A 22000-nucleotide genomic window follows, 5' to 3' on the forward strand; every position below is an offset into this window, starting at 1 on the left:
ATGAGATCAGTGCTTCATGAATGTGCTTCTGTTAAATCTCCACCTGCCCCCAATGAGGTGGGTTATTCTCAACTGTGCTCAAGTTTACAGATGGGGAAGCGGAGGCATGGAGAGGCAGTGTGACCTGCCCATGGCCACAGCTGACAACGAAGTTCAGTCTGGCTTTAACCATCCCCCTTCTACATTCACACAGGGGCTAACTATGCTTGGGCCTCTGTGCCAAGACCCACAGGAGTCAGGTCACTACCAACTCTGATCACGATCTATCTCCCTTGCAGGAGCTGGTTGAATGGGTGCTGGAGGAGGTGACCCAAGGGCCCCGTGTGGTGGGAGCTCAAGGTGGCCCACTCATCCTGGAGGTGGGCTGTGGATCAGGAGCCATTTCCCTCAGCCTGCTGAGCAAGCTCCCCCAGGTGAGCCCCCTATGCATCCCTCCACCCCACCCTGGGTAGACTGTGACTGGCACTTACTGTCCTTCCTGCTGATCCCTCCCCAACCCACTCTGCTAGAATTACTTGAGAGGAAATGACTGAAAATAGGAGGAAGACAGAGCTACCCCAGCCCACCATGGTCATAGCCTTTAAGTCCCATCCCCTTCCATCTGGCCAGACCCTGACCGCAGAGGAAGAAAAGCTACTGAGTATTTCCCTCCTCTTCTAGCAGAGGGTTGGAAGAGGGCTCTGGTCCCCAGGCCTGGCCTTTCCAAACACCCTGTCTCCCACGTACCCTTTGTTTGTTCTTGGGGCAGAGCCGAGTCATTGCTGTGGACAAGGGAGAAGCCGCCATCTGCCTGGCCCATGAGAATGCTCAGAGGTAGGGGGGCTTGGGAGCAGACGGTCAGGGTAGGGGGAGTCAGACTTTGGGGCCTGATCTCAACCTCTATCCAGGTATCAAACCCGCCAATGTCCACCCCCAAGAAGGAGGAGGCAGGGGGGAGGCCTGGCGTAGGTCCCACAGGGTTACAAATGGACAATGGACACCAGGTGTCTTGCTGGTCCTAGAAGGGTTTATTCTCCCGTTCTTTGTAGCCAAGGGTAGGAGTCTATCCCCACCCCTGCTCCCACCCCCTCTCCCCCTCCCCATGCTCACCTTTACCTTCCTATCTCTCCAGGCTTCGGTTGCAGGACAGGATTCGGATCATCCCCTTCGATGTGACCTTAGGTACTTTCCCCACCCATCTTCCCTGGGTGGGGATCCTGGGTCCAGATGCTGATGGGTGGATGAAGCACTCTGCAGAGATAGAGGGATGGCTTACACACACACACACACACACACACACACACACACCCCACACACACCCCTTCCCCACCCCCAATCCTTGCTGAGGACAGGCAAGTCCCTGTTGCCTCCTGGGCTGACCTGACCCATGAAGGGACCAGCCACAGGATCTTTCTTACCTTTCGTATCCCCCATAATTAATGAATTTAACTAGGGCTTGTTTGTTGTCAAGAAGTAAGCAGAAGCTCAAGAGATAGCCTTTGGGACCAAAATACTTGAGTGTCTGCCCGCCCCCGCCTGGCCCAGGCACAGCATGACTTGGCTGCATCCTTTACAGAGTGCCCGCAGAGTTCTGGCTCCAGCTCTGGCTCTATCACATGCCCACAGCATCCTTGAGCTTCATGTGCCCCCTCCATGGAGTGTGATACCTGATGCAGGGTGGGGCCAGTAAACAGAGCCACTAGGAGTCAACTGACTGAGACCAGGCTTGCCCTCCATATACTCAGTCCATGTTGGCTATGAGGCAGAGTGTGGCAAGGCCAGCGGGGTGGCAGAGAACAGAGGCGCTTGCTTTGTCAGGCAATCAGAGATGGCTGCCTGAAAGTGGCACTTGATCTGAGTCTTGCTTATTGAGGAGGTTTTTGATAGGAAGAAGAGAAGGCAAGGACACTCCAGGGGGAGAACTGCCATGTCAGAGCATACACACTCCCAGCCAGGCTGCTGGCTGGGGACACTGGGCACTAATCTAGAAGTCTAGTTTATTGGGTCCAGAGATAGGTCTAAGTTGTGGTTTGGGGAGAGGGATTACCCAAGGGACATAGCGGTGCGTGGAGCTTCCACCCTTTACCTCCCATTCTCTGCTGTGTGTTCCCTTTGACCACAGATGGGAGCTGGGCACATCTTCTACCCTGGGGCCCTGTGGACCTGGTCGTCAGCAACCCTCCCTACGTCTTCCACCGGGACATGGAGAAGCTGGCCCCTGAGATCCTCAGGTGTGGGGTAGACCAGGGAGGCCAGGCCTGAGAAGGCCTAATGGGATGGGTCTGCCCTGGAGGACCATACTATCGGGAGGGATGGGGAGGCTGGGGGGCTGAATGGGGCAGTGGTGTTGAAAGAGAAGCTCACTCTGGAACCCACAGACCTACTTCGGTTCAGCATCTGCCTTCCCACTTAAGACCACTGAACCTCTCTGAGCCTCAGTTTCCTGCCTCTGAAAGGGGAGTGGTAGAGCCTTGCCAGGCCATGGGGAGGACTCACTAATGACTAAAATATCAGACTACAGTATACAACACATAGAAGGTAGTCAGATGGGTGCATCATTTTCCAGAAGACTGAGGCCCAGAGAGGGAAAGGACCTTGTCCAAGATTGTGTGGGGGCTTAGCAGGAAAGCTGGGACTAAGACTCTACTCCAGGCTTTGCACTGAACCATCCTGTTCTCAAACGGTCTGAGAACCAGGGGTAGCCCAGCAGCCTCTGGATGAGGCAGTGGTAGTGAGTGTCAGGGTGCTGGCTTCCAAATTCCTGGCTCTCAGGAGTGGTCAGGGCCAGCTCTATGCCTCCCCAAGCCAAGAATAGGAATATCCTTGTTGTGGGGAGACCCTCATGCCCTGGGGGTAGTCAGTCAATGGGATTCGCTGAGCATGCCCAGCACTGCCTGGTAGGTGGCTGCCTGTAGGAGGTAGGGGAATCGGAGCTGCCATCATTTGGGGTCCTCAGACTTTCTTCTCAGCCCAGAGTGTAAGTTCCACAGAGCCTTCTTTGTGGAAGTCCTGGTCAGCTTCTCCATACTTTTCAGATACCCCATCCCAGGTCCTTAGCTCTCACTGTTTTCCCCTTCAGCTATGAAGATCCACTAGCCCTGGACGGTGGGGAGGAGGGCATGGACATCATTACCCACATCCTGGCCCTGGCACCTCGGCTCCTGAAGGACTCTGGGTATGGATGGGGTGTCTCCTGAGTCTGACCTCAACAGCCTCCTCCCCTCCCAGTATGTACTGGGCCTGCCCTGGGCGTCATTCTGCCTCCACCCCTCCCAGCTGGGACAACCCAGAAATGCAGGTCCAGCCTTGCCCAGCTGAGCTGACCCATTTCTCCCCCACCTAGAAGCATCTTCTTGGAAGTGGACCCAAGACATCCAGAGCTCGTCGGCAGCTGGCTTCAGAGCCAGCCTGACCTGTCCCTCAATCTTGTGGCTGTGCGCAGGGACTTCTGTGGGAGGTGAGACTCTACCCTCCCCCCAGTCCCCACAGCCATGCTGGTCCTTCCACTCAGACTATCACAGCTCTGGCTGTGGGGCAAGCATGCGGTTCCCACCCCCTGCTCATTCCCTAGGGCCCAGGCAGTAACTGGCCCCTTGTCCCTGTCTCCTTAGGCCCCGGTTCCTACATATCAGGAGGTGTGGGCCACAGCATGGTTGCCCTGTGGATGCCTGGCCAGGGCCCCAACCTGCCAGAGTGCCTGGCTGACATTTCTACCTGGAATGCTACTTGGAGGGAGGTGGATGGTGCCTTCCAGAACCCCAGATGTTTGTGGCATTTCCCATGGCTCTGTGATCCTCCATGCTCTACATTTCTAGGAGACTTGGGAGTAGGCACGAGGGCAGGGGTGTCCTTCCTGGGCCAGCAAAGAGCAAGAGCACCCACAATCCAGCTTAGGAGCTCAGCAGACTGGATTCCCAGTCTGGCCCCATCGGGTCAGTGTACCCAAGGCAGGTTGCTTTGTCTCTGTGGGTGGAATTGCTCTAGGGATGTTGGGAGATACGGCCAATAAAGTGGCGAGAGACCAGCAAGTGGTGACCTAATGTTTTGTTATTGTGATTTGTGGGTCCCCTGACCCCTTGCCCTTAGGCAGTGCTGGGGGTAAGAGCTTCCTTCTGCCTTTGCAGGGCTGGCTGGCAGGCCCCAGCTGGTGGTTTGGGGAGCAGTGTAGAGAAAGGCACATGGTTGCTCCTTCTGGCCTTGGAAGCCAAGGTACTTGGCACTGATCAGCTCCCTCACAAGGGCTGGCGTAGCACTCAACACACGCCCCTAACTGGGCCTAAGCTCTGAGCGCAGGAACATCGTCTGAGCTTGAGCTTGGGGATGGCAGCCTACTTCCTGGTGGGGATGGGGCTGAGGGGCCTTGCACAGTTCTGGGGTCACATGTCCACATTCATTTAAGTGAAAGCTTGAGCCAGTGAGGGGTGAACAGGGCTTGTGTTTACTTTTTATTCCCATAGTTTTGAGCTAAAACATTCCTTCAAAGCCTTGGGGTTTCTGAAAACCCATCTGTCCCTGGTAGGAGCTGGGGAGAGTGAGAAGCTGAGACAGAGTGGGCACCAGGTTTTGACCTCTACCCTAGCTCTGGTCTGCAGGCTGGTGGCTGCCGGGAGGCCCAAAGGCCCTTCTGTCCACAGAGACAGGAAACCTCCAGGTTGGCAGGTGCTGGTGTTAGCCTGCATCAGGGTGGGTCTCAAGGAACATGGCAGACTAGGCTGACTCATTCTGTTGGTCTCCCCTCCCATCCCCCCAACCCAGCACTTTCAGAGGCCTGACCTGGTGATGCAGTGGCCAGAGGCAGTGTGTGGTAGACAGCATCCTCTGATGGAGCCAGGATGCTGGGTTCTAGAGCTGTATCTTGCAGTGGGACCTTGGGCAGCTCCCTTCCCTGTGAGAAGCTGGCTTTTCTGGCTCCAAGGCCAGTGCAAGATGGCAGCCTCATTTTAATCTCAGTCAGTCAGGTAAAGTATGTAGCTGGTATTCAAGGGCCCACTCCCCAGGCAGGGACTCCACAACAGAAGACATGGCCTGCCTGAGGTCCCATGATGGGAGGAGGCCAAATGGAGATAGGAAGTTAGGTCCCTGCCTTGGGAGAGTCTATTGCTGGAGTTATACCTGGCCTGAGCTACTCCCTCGCTGTGTTTGGGGGTTGTATTTGCCTTAGCAGAGGCCACATTGCAGTTCCCAGGGCTACCGTATCCTGCTCCTTGCCCAGACCCAGCTGCATGGACCTCAAGCCGCCCATGGCTTCCTTTGAGGAGGAGCCAGGGACTCCCAGCCATGGCTGTTCCAAAAGGAACCTGGAAAGGCGGCGTGGGCTTTCAGAGCCCCCGTTTGCTCTCAGATCTTGGCCTGCCTCACCAGTATTGCCCTTCCTCTCCTACCTGTGTCCTTGGGCTCTTGCTCTCTTCACAGCATCTCAGGGTAGCTGCCTTGACCTAGCAGTCTGTTGCCTCCTTGTCCCACACCTCAACCACTGATGGCTTCCCTGATGGTCTCACCCTCCTGGCTTCAGGCCTTGGCAAGCATGTGGATATGGCTCCCCAAGAGTACATAATAATGGGGAGTGACAGTGTAGGCATAGTTGGGGTCACTGAAGCAGGAGGCACCCTTGGGGACAACTTCCTCCCATGAGGCCTGACTCCCCTGAGAAAGAGGTGCAGGCCAAGTGGACTGGCAGGGCCGGGCTTCAAGCCTGCAGCCACTGGCTTGACTGGGGCTTGGACGTTAAGCTCCAGTGTTGAGGCTACACCAGCCTGGGTGCAGATCCTGGCATCTGCCCCTCACTAGGGTATGTCCTTGGGTAGATGACTTCAACTCTGTCAGCCTTGGCTTTTAAGTCTGAGAAATGGGACCAAGTGCTTTCTTTATCTTAATATGATGATTTTGAAGAGACCATGGTTTGCACCTTTCATGGGGCACTGTGAACGTTTTCACTGCTTGCCTTGGAGGGCAGACATAAGGAGGATGCTGTACCCTCGTGTGTGTCTTGTGGTTGGCACCAACACGAGTCAGGCAGAGACATGGCAGTCTGGAAAAAAGGGAAGGCAGGGATTTCAGTCTTGGGCTCTTGACTTCTCTCTGCCCTCTGGAGATGGAGCCACCAAGAGGCTGGTAGCCTGGCAGCCAGATCTCCCCTCAGTCCCTCCTTTCCCTCTTCACCAGGGCCTGAGTGCCCCAAGGTCCAGGCCAGAGCAGCCTGTGGCTCCAGCCCAGGGAAAGCCAGTCTCACCTGCCCTGTCTCCTCCCTCCTTACTGGGGCTGGAGCAGAGATGAGCTGCCTCCTTTAGCATGTGTCATGGAGCCCAGGAGACAGAACAGCAGGAAGATGTGGGGCTGATGGTGGAGTCCAGGCTCTACAGGCCCTTGAGGTCTTGAGGGATGTGCCTGATGTCCACCCAGCCTCTGTCAGCTGGAGCCCCAAGCGTGGGCAAAGGGTGTAGGAGTCCCTGATTGATGTACTCTGGAAGAGCAATTACATCTCTTCTGACAGTTGAGGAAACTGACACTTTGCCTCAAGTTGTATGCTTTTCCCAGCTGCCCATGGCTCTTTCCATGGGGCCCATCTAGCTGCTTTATTGACATGTACCCTTTCTGTTCTCCCCTAACCCCACCTGGACCCTGGGCCATTAACTTCTCCCAATTCCTGCTCTAAACGCTTGGCTGGCTCCCCATGACCTGAATGTGGTCTCCGTGTCCTGCAGAGTCCAGATCTGAAGAGGTAGGGGAGGATGACTATGGGAAGGGTCTTGGGGAGCCCTCCCAAAGCCTCATCAGTACTCTGAGTAAGCTTCCATCAGAGCAAAGTATTCCACTGCTGACTGGCTTTGAGAACTGCTTTAACCTACGTAGGCCAGCATGTCCCTCCCTGTCCATCTTTGGATTCTTTCTTCCACTGCCCTATACTCCAGCTTCCCTGCAGAGCTATCCATTCCTCAAACACCCCTCCTTCCCTTTGACCAGGCTGTGCATTCATCAGAAATGCTCTTGCCCACCACTTCTAGTCCAGATAATCCTCTCCTTCAGGCTCCAACACAAATGCTCTCTCCTCTGGACCACCCATCTGACCTCTGGGTTCTCCCCACCAGACCCTAGCCCACTTCTTCCAGTAGCAATGACATTCTGTCTCATGCATTTGGAAGCCTTCCTGTCTCTGTCTTCTCTCTGGGGTCCCATGTGGGTCTAGCATACACTAAGCTCAGTAAATGTCCACCAGTAAGCCAACAGTGTATGCGTTTTCTAGAATGGAGCTGGAATTTCCCATGTGGCTCATATCGTACCTGACAGCAGCTCTCACATATTCTGGTCAGCAGGGAGAAGAAGCTACGAGGGCTTAGCCTCCCACCCGAGCCAGGCAGCAGTTCAAGTTGAGCCATAGCCACTTCTTGGGCTACAGTGCACCTGATCTCTGCACAGTGGCCACACCGAGTACAGGCCGTCCTTTCTGCAGCAGAGGCAGGCGCCAGGTTTCCTGGAGCTCTGGGCCCCGGCCAGCCCCCAGCCAGCCCCCAGCCAGCATTGGCCAGAACAGCAGCCTGATCCCCCCTCATGACCCCCCAGTCCTAGGACAGGCCATCTGGGCGGGGATTGGGACTGGTAAAGCAATCTTCTCCCTCCTGTAATAGGCAGAATAATGGCCCCAAAGATGCCCATGTCCTAATCCCATAAACCCCCAGTCCTAGGACAGGCCATCTGGGCAGGGATTGGGACTGGTAAAGCAATCTTCTCCCTCCTGTAGTAGGCAGAATAATGGCCCCAAAGATGCCCATGTCCTAATCCCATAAACCTGTGAATTTGTTACCTTACATGGCAAAAGGAACTTTGCAGATTTAGGGATTTTGAGATGGAAAGATTATCCTGGGTTATTCAGGTGGGCTCAATATAATCACAGGGGTCCTTATGAGAGGGAGGCAGGAGTGTCAGAGAAGGGGATGTGATGGTGGAAGCAGAGGTCAAAGCGATGCCATTGCTGGAGGAAGGACCATGAGCCACGGAATACAGATGGCCTCTAGAAGCTGGAAGAGGCAAGGGAATGGATTCTTCCCTAGAGCCTTAAGAAAGAATGCCAGCTTGCCAATATCTTGATTTTAGCCTCTTAAAACTGATTTTGGATTTCTGACTTCCAGAACTGTAAGATGATACATTTGTGTTGTTTAAAAACACTAAATTTGTGGTCATTTTGTTGTAGCAGCAATAGGATACTATTATGGATTTTGGTACCCGAAGTGAAGTGCTGCTCTAACAAATACCTAAAAATGGAAGTGGCTTTGGAATTGGAATTTGGAAATAGGCAGAGATTGAAAGATTTTGAGGTGCATAATAGATTGCTTTGAACACTTTTCCTCTGAGCAGTGAGGTGGGTGGGGATGGGGGTGGGAAACCCTTCACAACCTGGAGACCTGAGCTGCCCAGGCTCCCTAGAGCTGACCCTTTCTTGGAGTGAGAGACTAGAAGACTGCCCAGCGTGGGACCCAGAGAAGCTGGCCCAGGCACTGGGAGCTGTGGGGAATGGAACTGGGATCAGGGGGAGAGAGCAAAGCTGGCCTCCATGGTCTATCTCCAGTGGTATGGGGGCCACCCAGGCCCTCAGAGGGACCTCAGAGACTGGATCCGAGCCTGGTCCTGACTCCCATGGAGTCACGTGGCTGACCCAGCACCCCTGGAGTGTGTGATAATGAACAGGGTGTGAGGGTGAGCAGGTACTGTGCCTGAAATGAGTGCAGCAGCCCCTGACTCCAAGGTGATCCCTCCATGTAAGCCATGGAGGTTTGGCTCCTTCCAGCCCCCAGGCAGTGCCCAGCTCCTGCTACAAGCCTGTGCTGGGCTGTGTGGCTGGGCTAGAAGTGGGTCATTCCTAGGATTCTCAGCTTCATGATCCCCAGAGCTGAAGTGGCTACCTGGAACCTTCAACCCTATCCCTGATGTCAGCCACATTAGCCCAACTACAGCCTTGGGTGTGCGGACAGATCTGGGTCTCATTTGAAGCCCTGATGGTAGTTGTGAGGAGAGCAGGGGTTCCTCTTTTCTTCCCTCCCTGAGAGAACTGGTTATGCACCCTGCCAAGGAACCTTTAGCATCTTTGGCCTCATAACCAGGAATCCGATGTGTAAGAGCTTCAAATTCTGGGACCACTCCCCTTCCAAGACACTCCTGTCAATCATCCTATAGGGAAACAGTGGGGAAAAGCCAATTTTACAGTTCACAGAGTAGGAGAGGCAAGGGAAGCTTACGTCAGCCTCACTGGGAGCCCTGGACTGAGCTGGCTTCCACCTGGCCTTGGCCATGACTGAGCGGAGAGGTGAGGTGGCTCAGAGCAGCTCTGCCCAGCGGAAGGCAGGCCTTGTCTGGTCGCTCCTTCTCAGAGGCTGGGGTCTCTCTCAGAGACTTCGCCTTTCAGAGCGAGGGATTCCACTGTATTGCCCCCTGCTATGCTGGGTCTATAGCCCTCTCCTGGGACATGCATCTAGGGGAATGGAGGGGTCAGGTCTCCCAGCCTACTGAGCCCCAGGAGCAGATTATTGGGACTTGAAGCACCCATAGAGATCCTTGTGTGCAAATGAGAACATTAAGGCTCAGCAGGCCAGGGCTGGGGCTCAAACCCAGGTCTCTTCTCTGCCTCCCAGCCTCCAGCCCTTTATCAGCTGCAGACCCCCAACCTGCCTTGCTTTCCAGGTATAGTCTTGTCTGCCATTCCTGGGAGTCAGTGTGAGGCCAAGCTACATGGGCGAGTAGAGTGAACCCCGAGCTAGAGCTGCTTGGGCCTTGTTTGCCCTTAGACCTTGCAGCTGAGTGAAGTATCTGGGCAGCCCCCTGGGCCTTCCTCCTCCTCCTCCATCTCCTTGCCATCATTTCTTGAGCTCCTGCTGGGCACTAGGCCCCAAGCAGCTGCTTTACATTTATTGGTGTTAATCCTCACACAACCCCACAGACTGGGTTTTTAATCATCTCCGTGATGAGGAAACCAAGGCTCAGCAGGGTGCAGTCACGGATCAGGTCTCACCGCTGGATTGGAAGGGAGGGTGAGGCCACCATTGGTGCCCATTTGACTGGTCAGAGACTGAGGTCAGCATAGCTAGGTCCTGGGCTGCCCCCTGCAGAGCTTAGTGCAGCGGTCCACCTGGGCCTGTGGATCCTCAGAGCAGGAACAGGGGTTGCCAGGGTTGTTCCCAGCGGGCTTTCCAGAAGCCCAGTGCCTACCCTGGTGGGCCCTTCTCCTGGGGTGTGTGCAGCATAGGCTCAGGCCTGTGTCTCCCAAGCCCTACTATGTGCCAGGCCCCGGGGAGATGATACCAGTCAGAAGAGCTTGTAAAATTTGGAGATTGAATGGTGCACCCTGAACCAAGTGCTTCTGGGATTATCTTATTCACTCTCAAGACATCCCATAAGGCAAAGTCAGTGAACCCTCCCATTTTACAGACGAGGAAACTAAAACTGGGAAAGGCTAAGGAATCTGCTTATATGCTGGCTGAACTGGGATTCCAGTGCAAGCCTAATGACCCAGGGCCTGAGGCCTTGGTCATCACACCTGGCTTGAAGAGGGTAGGGTGCAGGACAGGGATAGAGCAGGCCCAGAGTGAGGACAGTCCGGGCAAAAGCCTGGATGCCTGAAGGCACGTGGAGAGGACTATGTTGTGGTGACGTGGTGGTGGGTGCCTTTGGTTGAGCTCTGAATGCATTTCTGGGTACCAGAGCCTAATTTAAGGGTCTCAGGGTGAGTTACAGGGTCAGGTAGGCATTGAGGATATTCTCTAGCTGCCAGGAAGAGGGGACTGGGGCAGGAGGCGGCAACTGGGCCAGGATCTAGAGGCCGCTGGGGGCTATAGCAGTGGCATATAGCAACAGGCCTTCTGGAAGAGAACCAACTCACATCCATTGCTGAGGGATTGGATGTAGGGTGGGGGGTGGCCAGGACCACGATAGGGCCCAGGGCTCTGACTGGAACCTGGGGGCCCTGGAGCCACCCTGAACTGGGCACTGGGGTACTAGGGACAGACAGCTTGAGAGAGTGGGGTGCCCTCAGGCCATCCCATAGGCAGTGTCAGGGGCAGTGGGCAGGGGTGTCTGGAGATCCAAATGTGACCATGTGGGGACATAACCTAGAGGCAGCCCTTTAGATGGAATTGTGAAGACCACCCTCCCAGGCCTGAGCTCTGTCAACAACAGTAACTGGGCATCTCCATGTGTAATGGTGCCCCGTGCCGCACACACTTTATCATAAATCCTCTGTCTGCACATGAGGGGAGCCTTCCTTGGCCCACTAGACAGATGAAGCAACTGAGACTTAACCGGTGCAACATCACACAAGCAGGAAGTAGCCATGCTGGGCTTTGAACCCAGTCCTCTGACATCCCAGCTGGAAGGGGAGTGAGCAGGCCACAGAGGCCAGCTGCAGCCCGGGGCCCGGATACCCAGCTGGGGTGCCCCCAGGGCTGACATGGGCTTCCAGGGCAAAGAGGAAAGTGGTGAGTCAAACAGAAAGCACCAGATGTGGAGTGAGCTTCCTCCCCTCCCAGCTGCCCCTGGTGCCAAACTTTCAAACCCCACAGCAGAGGAGCGCATGGGGGAGGGGAGGGCAGTGAAAGTGGCTGCTGCTGAAAGGAGGCTCTGATGTACTCCGGATGTGGGGTGGGACTGACAGACACCCAGACTCTGGTTCCCTGCTGACAGGTGGGTGAGGAAAGTGAGTCCCCTCGCAGCATAAGGAAGTGTAAAGCCTGCCATATCAGGCGGAACGTTTCAGGTCCCCAGGCCTGGGAGGTTCTGGGACAGGGTGCAGGTGGATGTGCCTAAAACCCTTCTTGAAGGCATTCCCACAGCTCAAGAACTGACCAGGGCTCCCCACTCTCTCTGCTTACACAGAAATCCTCTGTCTCTTGTCATTCTGCCCAGCCCTCCTGCCCAGAGCCCTAGAGCTGTAGAGTTTGTTCTTTCAAACCAAGTTTCACGTGGAACTCAACTATGTAGTTTTTAAAAGATAAAAGCATCATTTTAAACATAAATGTATTTTATAAGTTCAAATTCTCAACACTTTCTTAGCATTAAGTCCATCAAGGTGAACAGCGATGAGCACTGACGTTTGAACTGGGGGCTAGGATGGGAGTTGCAGTCTTATGTCAGCCTCAGCGTTCAGTGTCTTTTCAGTGTTTGGTTTTGGTGGCACAGGACCAAATGACCCCACCAAGTGATTCTCACAGATAAGTGGTTACAAATGGTAGCATGTTTCTGAAGGGCCCCTTGCAGTCTCTTTCATTTGCAGGGGCAGCAGGAGAAGGCTCATGTCCAGCTCAGCCCAAACCTGGGTCTCTGGACACATGGGTAGGATTCTAACGTATCATAGTTTGGTGTTGTGCCCATTTGAGTGTGTGTGTGCTTTTTAAAACTGGGCTTTTTCCAATAGTTAAAAATATGAACGAAAGAGAGAAAGAGGGGGAAAAAAAGGAAAGGAGGACGGGAAGGGAGGGCAAGGAGAAAGAAGGAACTCACGTGGGGCATCTGAGGATGCCTTCACTCAGGTTCTTGGTGAGGGCAGCCTCTGTCTCTCCTGGGAAGCCCACCCTGACTGCTCCGCCCCTACCTGTCCAGGAGGTTCCAGTGCCTCCTCTCATTCAGCATCTGTCTCAGCAAGTGAATCTGGGCCACATACTTCTGAAAAGTCTCAGGAGTCCACGACTCCCTCCTGGCTCTGGTGTGGACTTTCCACTCAGTCCCTGGTTCTGGGGCAGGGAAGAATGTCCCAAGGAGGGGACAGGGACTAGGGGCTTCCCCAGGCCCTATGTGGGATCTCCAGGGGTGGGAGGACTGGGGAACCCAGTGCCCCTGAGAGCCTGGGGTTTCTGTACCTTCATTTCTGGGAACTTGCTATACTTTAGGAAGAGAGAAATGAGAAGCAAAACCCTAGGGCCCCAGCACCACCAACCCCCCTTCCTGTCTTCCTTCCGCTGAGTCATAGCCAAGAGCCCAGCACCTCTGCCTCCTTTGGGGCCATCTGGGTGGGGTGAAATTCAGAGTCGTGTGAGGACACAGCATCTGGACAAGTCCTCTTTTCCTGCCAATATCTGTGAGGGACCCAGACTTGCTGAGGCCTGAAGCTACCTCCGAAGTTTGGAGAATGGGTGACTGAGGTCCTTAGTGTCCTGTCTCTCCCCCATTCCCAGCCCCACTGTTCACCTGCAAGCACTGAGCACCAACTGTAAGCCAGGTAGGGTGGTTCAGATGGGGCCCTGTCCTTGAGGAACTCATGGATTTGGACATGGGCGACTCCTGACAGGCCCCTCATGACTGGCTGGGTCCTTAGGCTTGCTCTGGTCTGCAGTAGGGAGGCAGGCCACATCACACATGCCCATCATAGAGACCTGCACACCCCTACACAGGTACCCATAGATATGTGCATGTGCACAGGTGTGGGACTTGAGCATGTGGGTCCATGTCCATGATCACAGGTGTGTCCACGCAGGGCTTCCATTGGATGGGGGAGCTCCAGGCTCTGGGAACCAGTTCAGGACCTTGTGTGTGTGGCCTCTGTGAGAGGCCCCAGGTTGCTGAGGGCCGAGGCTGCCTTCCATACTTGGAGAAGGGGCGACTGAGGTTCTTATGAGGTATCACCCTGTCTTGGAGGCCCAGCTACTGTCTCTGAGTTATGGGAGCCCATGGGAGCTTGAGTACTGTGCCCCCATTTCATGGAAAAGAAAGCTGAAGCCCAGAGAGGGCCCATGACTTGCCCAGGGTAACACAGCAAGTTAGGGGAGATCTGGGAGGGGAATGGGCCAGACCTGGGCACCTGTCCACATCCCTGACCTTTCTGGCCTGGCATTTGGGGCTTGGCAATCCCTGATGACCACACTGCATCAAACTCTGGGTTGATTCTCCCAGAAAACCCACCTAGGGACCAACCACAGGGTCCTCCCAAGCCTTGCCATTCCTAGGAATTTCCCCCACACTACACCTTTGCTTGGGCTGTCCTAGCTGTCTGGAATGCCCTCTCTCTCTCAATCAATCTCTGTCTATCTCTCTCTGATTCTGGAAATAAAATCCAAACTTCCAAATTCTGTTTAAATGGTTTCTATACCTTCTTTGACCCCCTGGAACTTTCCCCTGCCTCTAGCCTCCCTCAGCCTCTGTCCCCCTCACTCCCACCCATTTTGCACCCACCTACTAAACATAAAATTGACCCCTAGAGCCCTAGGCTGGGTGTGAAGGGTCCTTTGAGGCTGAGACAGTGAAAGCCACACTCAGGCCAGCCCAGCCCTCCAGACTTTGCCAGGCACTGGGGTGGGCCCTGGAGCTAGGAGAGGAAACCGCACCTCTGCTAGGCCTCACCATCTGCCCCCAACTCTGCTCCTTCCCTGAAGGCCCAGAAGCCTAGAGCACTGTACTCTAGGCAAGATTGATCCCTCGGAGTTTACCATTCCAGCTTTTGTTTATTCCCCCACACCCTGAGTACCCCTCAACTGGGGGCTAGGCCTGTGTTTGGTGGGGTGGAGGGTGGGGGTTGAACAAAGAGTAGAGAAGCTTCAGATTTGTTGGGTGCCGCCCTTTCATTAAATGGCCCTGAACAGAGCTGTCTGCTCCTTTCCAGAGCTCTTCCCTTCCACTTGGTCTCAGGAGGTGGGCAGGGAGTCTGCCTTTGCCCCATGAGGCAGTGAGCCCCATCACTGCCTGGCTATCCCCTCACTCCCCTACACCCCTAACTGGGAGCCTAAGATTAATTGTCAGGCCTACCCTTGGTGCTAGAGTGTGAAGGAAAAATTGACAGACACTGCCCATAAGGAGTTCATAGCCTAGTGGAGGACAGAGGCAAGTAAACAGGTCCTTATCCTTGGCCCATGTGGCATGCATTTGATCACTGTCTGCTCGGCACTGTGCCAGGCACTGGCCGTGGGCAGTATTCAGATAAGGCCCCGCTTGCATGGGGCATATCCCTTCCCACTCAGGTTTCCACACAGCAGTTACAGTGCTCAGCTTGAGGCTTTCTCTATGGCAGAGGCCAGCTTGGTAGGTGAAATAGGCAGGGAGTTCACCCCCTGGAGCAGCCCTAAGCCAGTGACTAGTGGGAGTTGGTGGATACACATCCCAGCTTCCTTACCTCTCAGGTAGGACAACCCTGATGTGCGTTCTACACTCTCTCTCAACCGAGGACTGACCTCAGTTGCCCAGAGAGAGAGCACACTCATTAACACACCTGCTTCGGCTTCCTTTCCTTCCCTGTCTCACTTCCCCTGTCCTCTATGTCAGGAACTGGGAAGGCTCTGAGATTTCACCCAACTCACAAGCTAACAAGTTGTCATATTCCCGAGGATGTTGGCAGAAGACACAGATTCCTGCTTGAGAAACAAAGGTCAGTTTACTTTCCACAGTAACAGTAGACAGAGTATCAGCATTTTCTTGTACCACTTCCCTGAACCCCAATTCCCGCAGAGTGACCCAATAAGGGCCAGATGATGCCTGTGCATGCAGTGGGTTGACAGGAGAGGAACCCTGAGATCAGGGAACCCAAATCTTTTATAATAGACTATAAACAAACCTGCCCACCCTTCACTCCAGAGGCAGATATTATCTTTATTATACTGGACAATAAATCTGCCTTTTTCCCTGGAGGGAGACGCTATCTCTATCTTCTAAGGCTGTTCACTGGAATAATCACCCTTGAAAGTATTGTTTGGAACAAGGGCAGTCAGTGCCTCTACCAGCAAGTGTACAGAAATGGGAGACAACCAGGAAAAATTGCCTCCCTATCCTCTACTGGTGCTTCTTGACATCACCTCTGAAATAAGCTGTTTGTGTTTGGATCCTTGTCCCTGAGCCTGCCTCTGGGGGAAACCCTCCAAGACTGGGAAGATGACACTAAATGGGCAGTAATGGATTTCTGGTGTGGCTCTCATTTCTCCAGACCTGTCCTGCAAGTAATGCAGGGGAGCCACATGAAGGAAGAAGTTTCCTTACCCAGAGTCGATACTGTTGTGACTCTTAGGGAGGTGCTCTAAAAGACTCTTAGGGTGTCATTTTTTCATGTTTAAATATTTAGTCCATCTAGAATTATTGAGATTTCCCTGTGTGAGGTAGACATTGGACTTCATTTTTTTCCCAAATCAATATCAATTATTGGATTGATATTGGATCAATATCATTTATTGGAAATTGTGCCTGGTCTGTCACCACTCTCTTCTAAGCTGCTTGGAGGCTGTTATTTAGAATGTATCACAAGCACACAAATGATCAATTCACAATAAATGGACTAAAGAACACATGGGCATCACCATCACTGGGGATTTGACACTCAGTGGTGGCACAATGTGAGACAAACCCAACACCCACTCGTGATGACACCATTCAGACCCCAAGGAAATGGAGGGAGGCTGTGAAACAGGCTTAGAGTTCACAGGGGATTTGAACACTAATTGGGAAGGTTTCTTTCTATAAAAATATTTAACAGTTAATAAAAATTTCAAAAAGTTGAATAAAATTTTAGTTTAAATCTTTTTGACTTAAATTTTTATATCAGTTCATTATAACTTATAGTTTGTATTTTGCCTTTTAATTTTACTAATTTTGATTATTTAAAAAATAACTTTTTGGAATGTATTTTAAATACTTCCAATTTCTAATATTTAAATTTAATTCATATTTTTGTGCTCTTTGAATATAATATTTTATTTTAGTCTTTTAAATCATTATTGCCAATAGAATAGTAATTATGTGAAAATCTTGACTATAACAACATAATCAATAGTTTTACTGGAATTAAAGCAAGAACAGTGAATGTTACAGAATAAGTATATAATACCTTATGAATTAGGCATGTCTTTATCTTCTTACTCACTTGGTATCAGTGAACACCTGAACATAAGCAATAATCATTAAATTGAATCATCTTTGATATCTGACTTTCTGATATTTTTATGACTTTCAGACATACAAAAACCACAGATTTACAGATTTTTTATTGTTTTGAAAGTTTACTTGTTGAGTAGGAGGACAGCACGTGTTTTATTAGCAGTTTGTAGCTTGACTTATGATTTTAAATATTTAGATTCTGTAGTGTGGGCCTCCATTTGTCCTTTTGCCCGGAGCACTGCAAATGTCAGGGCCTGTGCTCCAGTGGGAAGAGCAGATGTGTCCATAGTTCTTCCTGTTGCAATAAGGGCCAAAGAAAGAGTGCTTCTGGGGCTCTTGTCTACTTGGGCCTATGGTCAAGGGGGAGCCAGAGGGGTGGATTGGGACCAGGGAGGAGACCCCAAGGAGAAAAATCACCAAACATATTTACTCCTCACCATGATTCTGTAAGGTAAGAAGTCATAACTGGCTCAAGTCATGCAGAGTGCCTGGCTCTGGAGCCACCTATATAGAGCAGGGCACCAGTGTCCTCTGCAAACCCACTATGTGCCACCTAGCAGCTCTTCCCACTCAGGTCGGGTGGTTCCAGGTCCAGTCCTCCCATGGTATCTTCCCAGTCAAGGCCAGCCTGACCTGGGTGCAGGCGCCAGGGCTGCTAAGTGGTGGAGAATGCAGCACTACACTGCCAGCTGCCTCAGGTAGCCCCAGAGAACCAGCACTCCAAAGCGCAAGCATAATGGTGAACTATGTCCCTAGGGTGCCCCACCATCTTCCTGCAGGGGTCAAAGGGCCTCTCTGTCACAACCCTGCCTCACAGCCCCCTCCTGGGCACTGAGTCTCAGCCCTTCTCAACCCCAGGACTGGCCTCTGGAGGATGGGCTGGGGGCCCCATCTCTGTGACATGTCGGGGGGGGGGGTGGGTAGCTGGCTTGGAGCTGTGCTCAGTGAGAGCCAAGGAGTGACCTGAGGGCATGAGGGGAGAGGCAAATCCCTGCCCACACCTCTGTCCAGCCTTAGCCAGGGAGCGTTCTCCATTCTTCTGAGGGCAAACAGGTCCTGAGTGGTTAAAAGACTGCCCCAAGGTCACCCAGCTAGAGAGGGAGGCCCTTACTTCCCCTCTGTGCCTGTCTAGACATGCCCCCCAGCACCCCTTCAAGACCCCTGCTGTCCCCAGGACCCTGTGATGGGAACACTCATGGCTACTCCCTCAAAGTGTGACTAGGTCCCAATCCAGTCCCAGAACCAGGTCACAACCTGCACAGCCGTCCTGGGGGCCCTGCAGCTTCTCTTCTTCATCCTCTAAGTAGGGAAACTGAGTCTCCAACAGGCCAGATGTGTGCTCAAGACTGCACAGCTGGGCACTGGTGCTAGGACCATACCAGGTGGCCTGATGCTGAGGCTGGGACCTGTACCCCAGCTGTGGGACAGGGATCTGAGAGGAAAGACACTCTAGGAAAAGACTGGCCTGAAGGAGAGACAGAAGTCCTGGCCAGAGGTTTCCCATTCATCAGCAAGGGACTCAGTGAGCAGGGCCTGCCACTGCTGATCCCACCTTGCTCGCCCTCCTCCTTCCCCTTAGCCTTCGTAGCCCTCACTGCTCACCAGCCTGGGCAGTACACTTGCACCTAACATCCCACTTTCACCTGTGCCCCCTCACCCGCCTATTGCCCCTCCTCCCAGGCACGCACGCCCGCTTTTTCCCTATTGTTTCTGGTTGTCCACTCGGTGCCTATCCCTGGGCTGGATGCTGGGTACCGCAGAGGTTGTGCCAGACCTGAGCCTGTCCTGGCAGAGCCCTTAGAGGGACCCTGCAGACTCAGTGCTGAGAGAGGGGAGTCTAAGGAGGCACCCACAGTCAGGGAGGGCTTCCTGGAGGCAAGGATCCCAGCTGTGGCCTCAGCACCCCCTCCCCCTCACCTAGGTCACTGCCCCTCCTGTGAGCCTCTCTCTGTGGAGTGGCCAGCGGGTTCCAGGAAGTGTCCCCTCGCTCTGCAGTGCCGATTCCAAGAACTGCGGCTCCTGGCAGCACTTGCTCAGGATCCTTTCCTAGAACATAGGCCTCGCCCCACCCAGGCTGCTGGGGTCTCATTGGGCAGCTGGCAAAGGGAATGAAGGAGGGAGTGCCCTGGGCGGGGTCCTCTGTAGAGTCCGGACGCTGGGAGGTGGGCCTAGGCTGTCAGCCTGGAGAGGGTGGCCACACTAGGGTCGGGGGACAGGAGGTCAATGTGTGTGAAGTCACTTTGACTCCCAGTCAGCTAGGGGGCGGGGTAGGCCCAGTGAGTTCAGCTCACAGCCTCCCTGCACACACAGGAGGCTCACCCCTTGGACCCAGAACTTGGGCTCAGCTTGCTACACTCCATCCTCGATCCCCCGACCCCCGTCCCAGGGTCCCATCTCATAGGCAAATGGCACAAGCCTTACTCTGGCCTCAGAGCAGGCCTTCATCAGATAACCTCCAGAGGTATAGGCCAGGGGACAGGAGTGGCAGGTTCTGAGCAGTGAAGAGGGGATGGGACAGTTGGTCCTTGGAAGGACATGACACCTGTATTATTAATCTTATAATTTCACCTTGCCTGATTATGATGGAGGAAGTCACCCCATCCAACACCCTCAGCAAGGTGGGTGGGGGTTGGGGGTGACAGGCCCTGATTCATGGGCAAGGACAGGGCCTAACTTCCTTCAAGGTCACTGGGCCTCCCACTCTGGGGCGTGTCCTCCACCCCTGCCACCTCTGAGCTGGCACCAGGCCTGCCCGCCCATCTGGGACCTGCCAGATCATGTTGAGCAACCAGTTCCTGAGAAGCGTTGAAGGCTGTTTGGTTTAAAATTAACTCCCCGCTACCCCTCCCCTGCCTGCAGGCCTCCTCCGAGTTCTTGGAAGAGGCGCTCTGCTCTTTCTTCCTGGGAAGAGGCCTCTAGCCACAGCTGCTGCGATTCCAGCAAAAACACCTCACCCAGGGTGGGGGTGGGGGGTGCCCATTCCACGCCTTCTCTGCCCTCTAGTTCTCTGCCCTCTGTGAGGCCCAGGGATACTCCTGGAGCCTAGCATGCCCCAGTTCATCCACTGAGACCCAGAGGAGAAAGGGGGTGACTGTCCGGGTGCTAAGAGCAGGTGCTATTGCCCCAAAGCCCACAGCTCCGCATTCAGGCACCTGCTGGCTCTGAAGAGAAAAAGGGCTATAGAGACCCAGTCTGAGCACCTCTGGGGTAGAGAGAGTATGAGCTGATCGCACTGACAGCAAACCCAGGACTTTGGTCTACTTTAAGACATGTATGGCTCAGAGAGATAAAGCAATCTGCCCAGGGTCACCCAGCTTTGCCTGCCTAAGCTCAGCCTGCCCACTAGATGCCAGGCTGACAACACTGACCTTGCAAGGATGCCCAGAGGCCAGACCCTGCAGGCACTCACACTGGCATTAGAGCTCTCTTTTTCTCTTACCCACACTCCTCTAACTGCTCCGGAAACCCATCTCCTTCTGGATAAGCCTTCATTTTCTAGTGTTTCCTTGGGCTCCATGTTTCTATGGTTTTGGAGAAAAGGTTTCCTGAGAACCTGCTCTCCTAACAACTCCTCCTACCATGGCCATCTACCCAAAGGAGCTGAGAAATACAAAGGAATGTTGGCCAAGTGGAAAGGTCAACACACACACACACATACACACACACACACATTGATGTTGCTCAGAAGTAGGGCTGGTGGGGGTGGGGAGGGGAGAAGTGCTTCTTAGGAGAAGGCTGAGAGGCGAGAAGCACTTTTAAAAACAAAGCTTTGGCCCAACCCAAACTATGAGTGAAGTCCTCACCTCTGATGGAGGAGGAGCCCGGCTCTGGTGACAGGAAGGGCCCAGTCTGGCTCATCGGTGCTGGGTGTGGGGAGTCCCTGGAACAGGGCTGTGCCTGGGGAGCATTTGCTGGGTGCCACTCCCCTTCCAGCCACACCATCAGAGTGTGGATCTCCCTAGTGGGGACTGTGCAGTGAAACAGTCCTAGAGGACTGCCTGGAGGAGTTGTGGCCATCCCAAGTTCCCTCAGCCCTCAGAGGCCACTTCTTGCACTCTGGGCCCTGCCTGCTTCAACCAGGCCTGAGTCATGGAAGCAACTGCCTTTCCATTGAGCATAAAGCTTTGGCCACACAAAAAGGCTCCTCCTGCTTTGGGCCTGCCACATCTCCTGCTCAGAGATGAGCATCAGCTTCTACTCACCCCGTATTCCCCCAAAACTAGGCATAGCCACTCTCCAACCACCCTGTGGCAGGGCACTTCCACTATCTCTGTTAGACAGATGGGGAAACTGGGATTTCCCTGGCAGTCCAGTGGTTAAGACTCTGTGCTTCCAATGCAGGGGACGTGGGTTCGATCCCTGGTCAGGGAACTAAGATACCACATGCCATGCGGAGTGGACAAAAAAAAAAGAAAAAAAAAAAAAGAGCTCTTGGCTGTTTGTGCTCCAAGGAGGAGCTGTGGAGGAGGCAGCTGCTTGGCTGGGGAAAGAGGGAGCCAGAGCCCACCTCACCTGTGACTCAGCAAAAAAAAGACATGGGGAAACTGAGGCTCCAAGAAGCTAAACCATTCGCTTAAGATCCTACAGTGATTTGGGAGGCTCTGAAATTTGAACTCTGCCTGAGTTCTTTCCACTTGGCTAATTTGCCTCTTCAAAGACATCCCCAGGAGACTTTCAGGGGAAGCATGGTGTGTATGTGTGAGAGAGAGAGAAATTTAGTCAAAGAATGGCTCTTTTGAATTTGTTATGGAAAGTATGTTTTCTCCTTCCCAGGCTGAAGAGACCTGGGAAAACTCAGGCTCCAGGGAGATTCCCTAGGATGCAGTGGGTGCCCAACACAGGCATGAATAAATGCAGGAGAAGTTAAGGAAGACTTCTCAGAAAAGGAGCATTTGAGTTGGACTTTGAAGGGTGAGTAAGAGTTTGCCCTGGCACAACTGAGGAAGAGGACATTCCAGGATGAATGATATCCTGGTATGTGGAGGGCTGTTTGGAGGGAAGCAGAATGAAATGGCTTGTTGGCAGTTTGGGAATCCATGTCTTGGAGCCTGGGGTAAGGCACAAGCAAGATATGAGGGGAGCCTGTGAATATCACTAAATGAGGAAGGCAGGACAAGTTTGCGTTTGCAAGCCCCTCACTCTGGAGATGGTGGTAGGGCTGAGGGAGCCAGTGAGGAGGCCATCAGGATGGTCC

The 22000-nt window shown here is 53.5% G+C and overlaps 1 protein-coding gene across 9 annotated transcripts in view; it reads left to right on the plus strand.

The window, feature by feature from the left end:
* Positions 1–22000, plus strand: part of HEMK1 (HemK methyltransferase family member 1) — a 34637-nt gene that overhangs the window by 6695 nt on the left and 5942 nt on the right. For 2 of the 9 annotated variants that reach the window (XM_067754557.1, XM_067754552.1), the window contains 7 exons: positions 279–413; positions 749–813; positions 1112–1161; positions 2102–2210; positions 3059–3154; positions 3323–3436; positions 21580–21717. In XM_067754557.1, coding sequence (XP_067610658.1) covers positions 279–413; positions 749–813; positions 1112–1161; positions 2102–2210; positions 3059–3154; positions 3323–3436; positions 21580–21673 — 663 coding nt within the window. In that variant the 3' untranslated portion in view covers positions 21674–21717. Of the gene's footprint in view, positions 1–278; positions 414–748; positions 814–1111; positions 1162–2101; positions 2211–3058; positions 3207–3322; positions 3437–3590; positions 4008–15207; positions 15311–15595; positions 16062–21579; positions 21718–22000 lie in introns of those variants that run through there. The other 7 variants (XM_067754560.1, XM_067754554.1, XM_067754556.1 and 4 more) reach the window with 7 other exon arrangements.

This window comes from Pseudorca crassidens, chromosome 10 (genome assembly GCF_039906515.1).
Source record: "Pseudorca crassidens isolate mPseCra1 chromosome 10, mPseCra1.hap1, whole genome shotgun sequence".
In the NCBI taxonomy this organism is placed as follows: Eukaryota; Metazoa; Chordata; class Mammalia; order Artiodactyla; family Delphinidae; genus Pseudorca; species Pseudorca crassidens.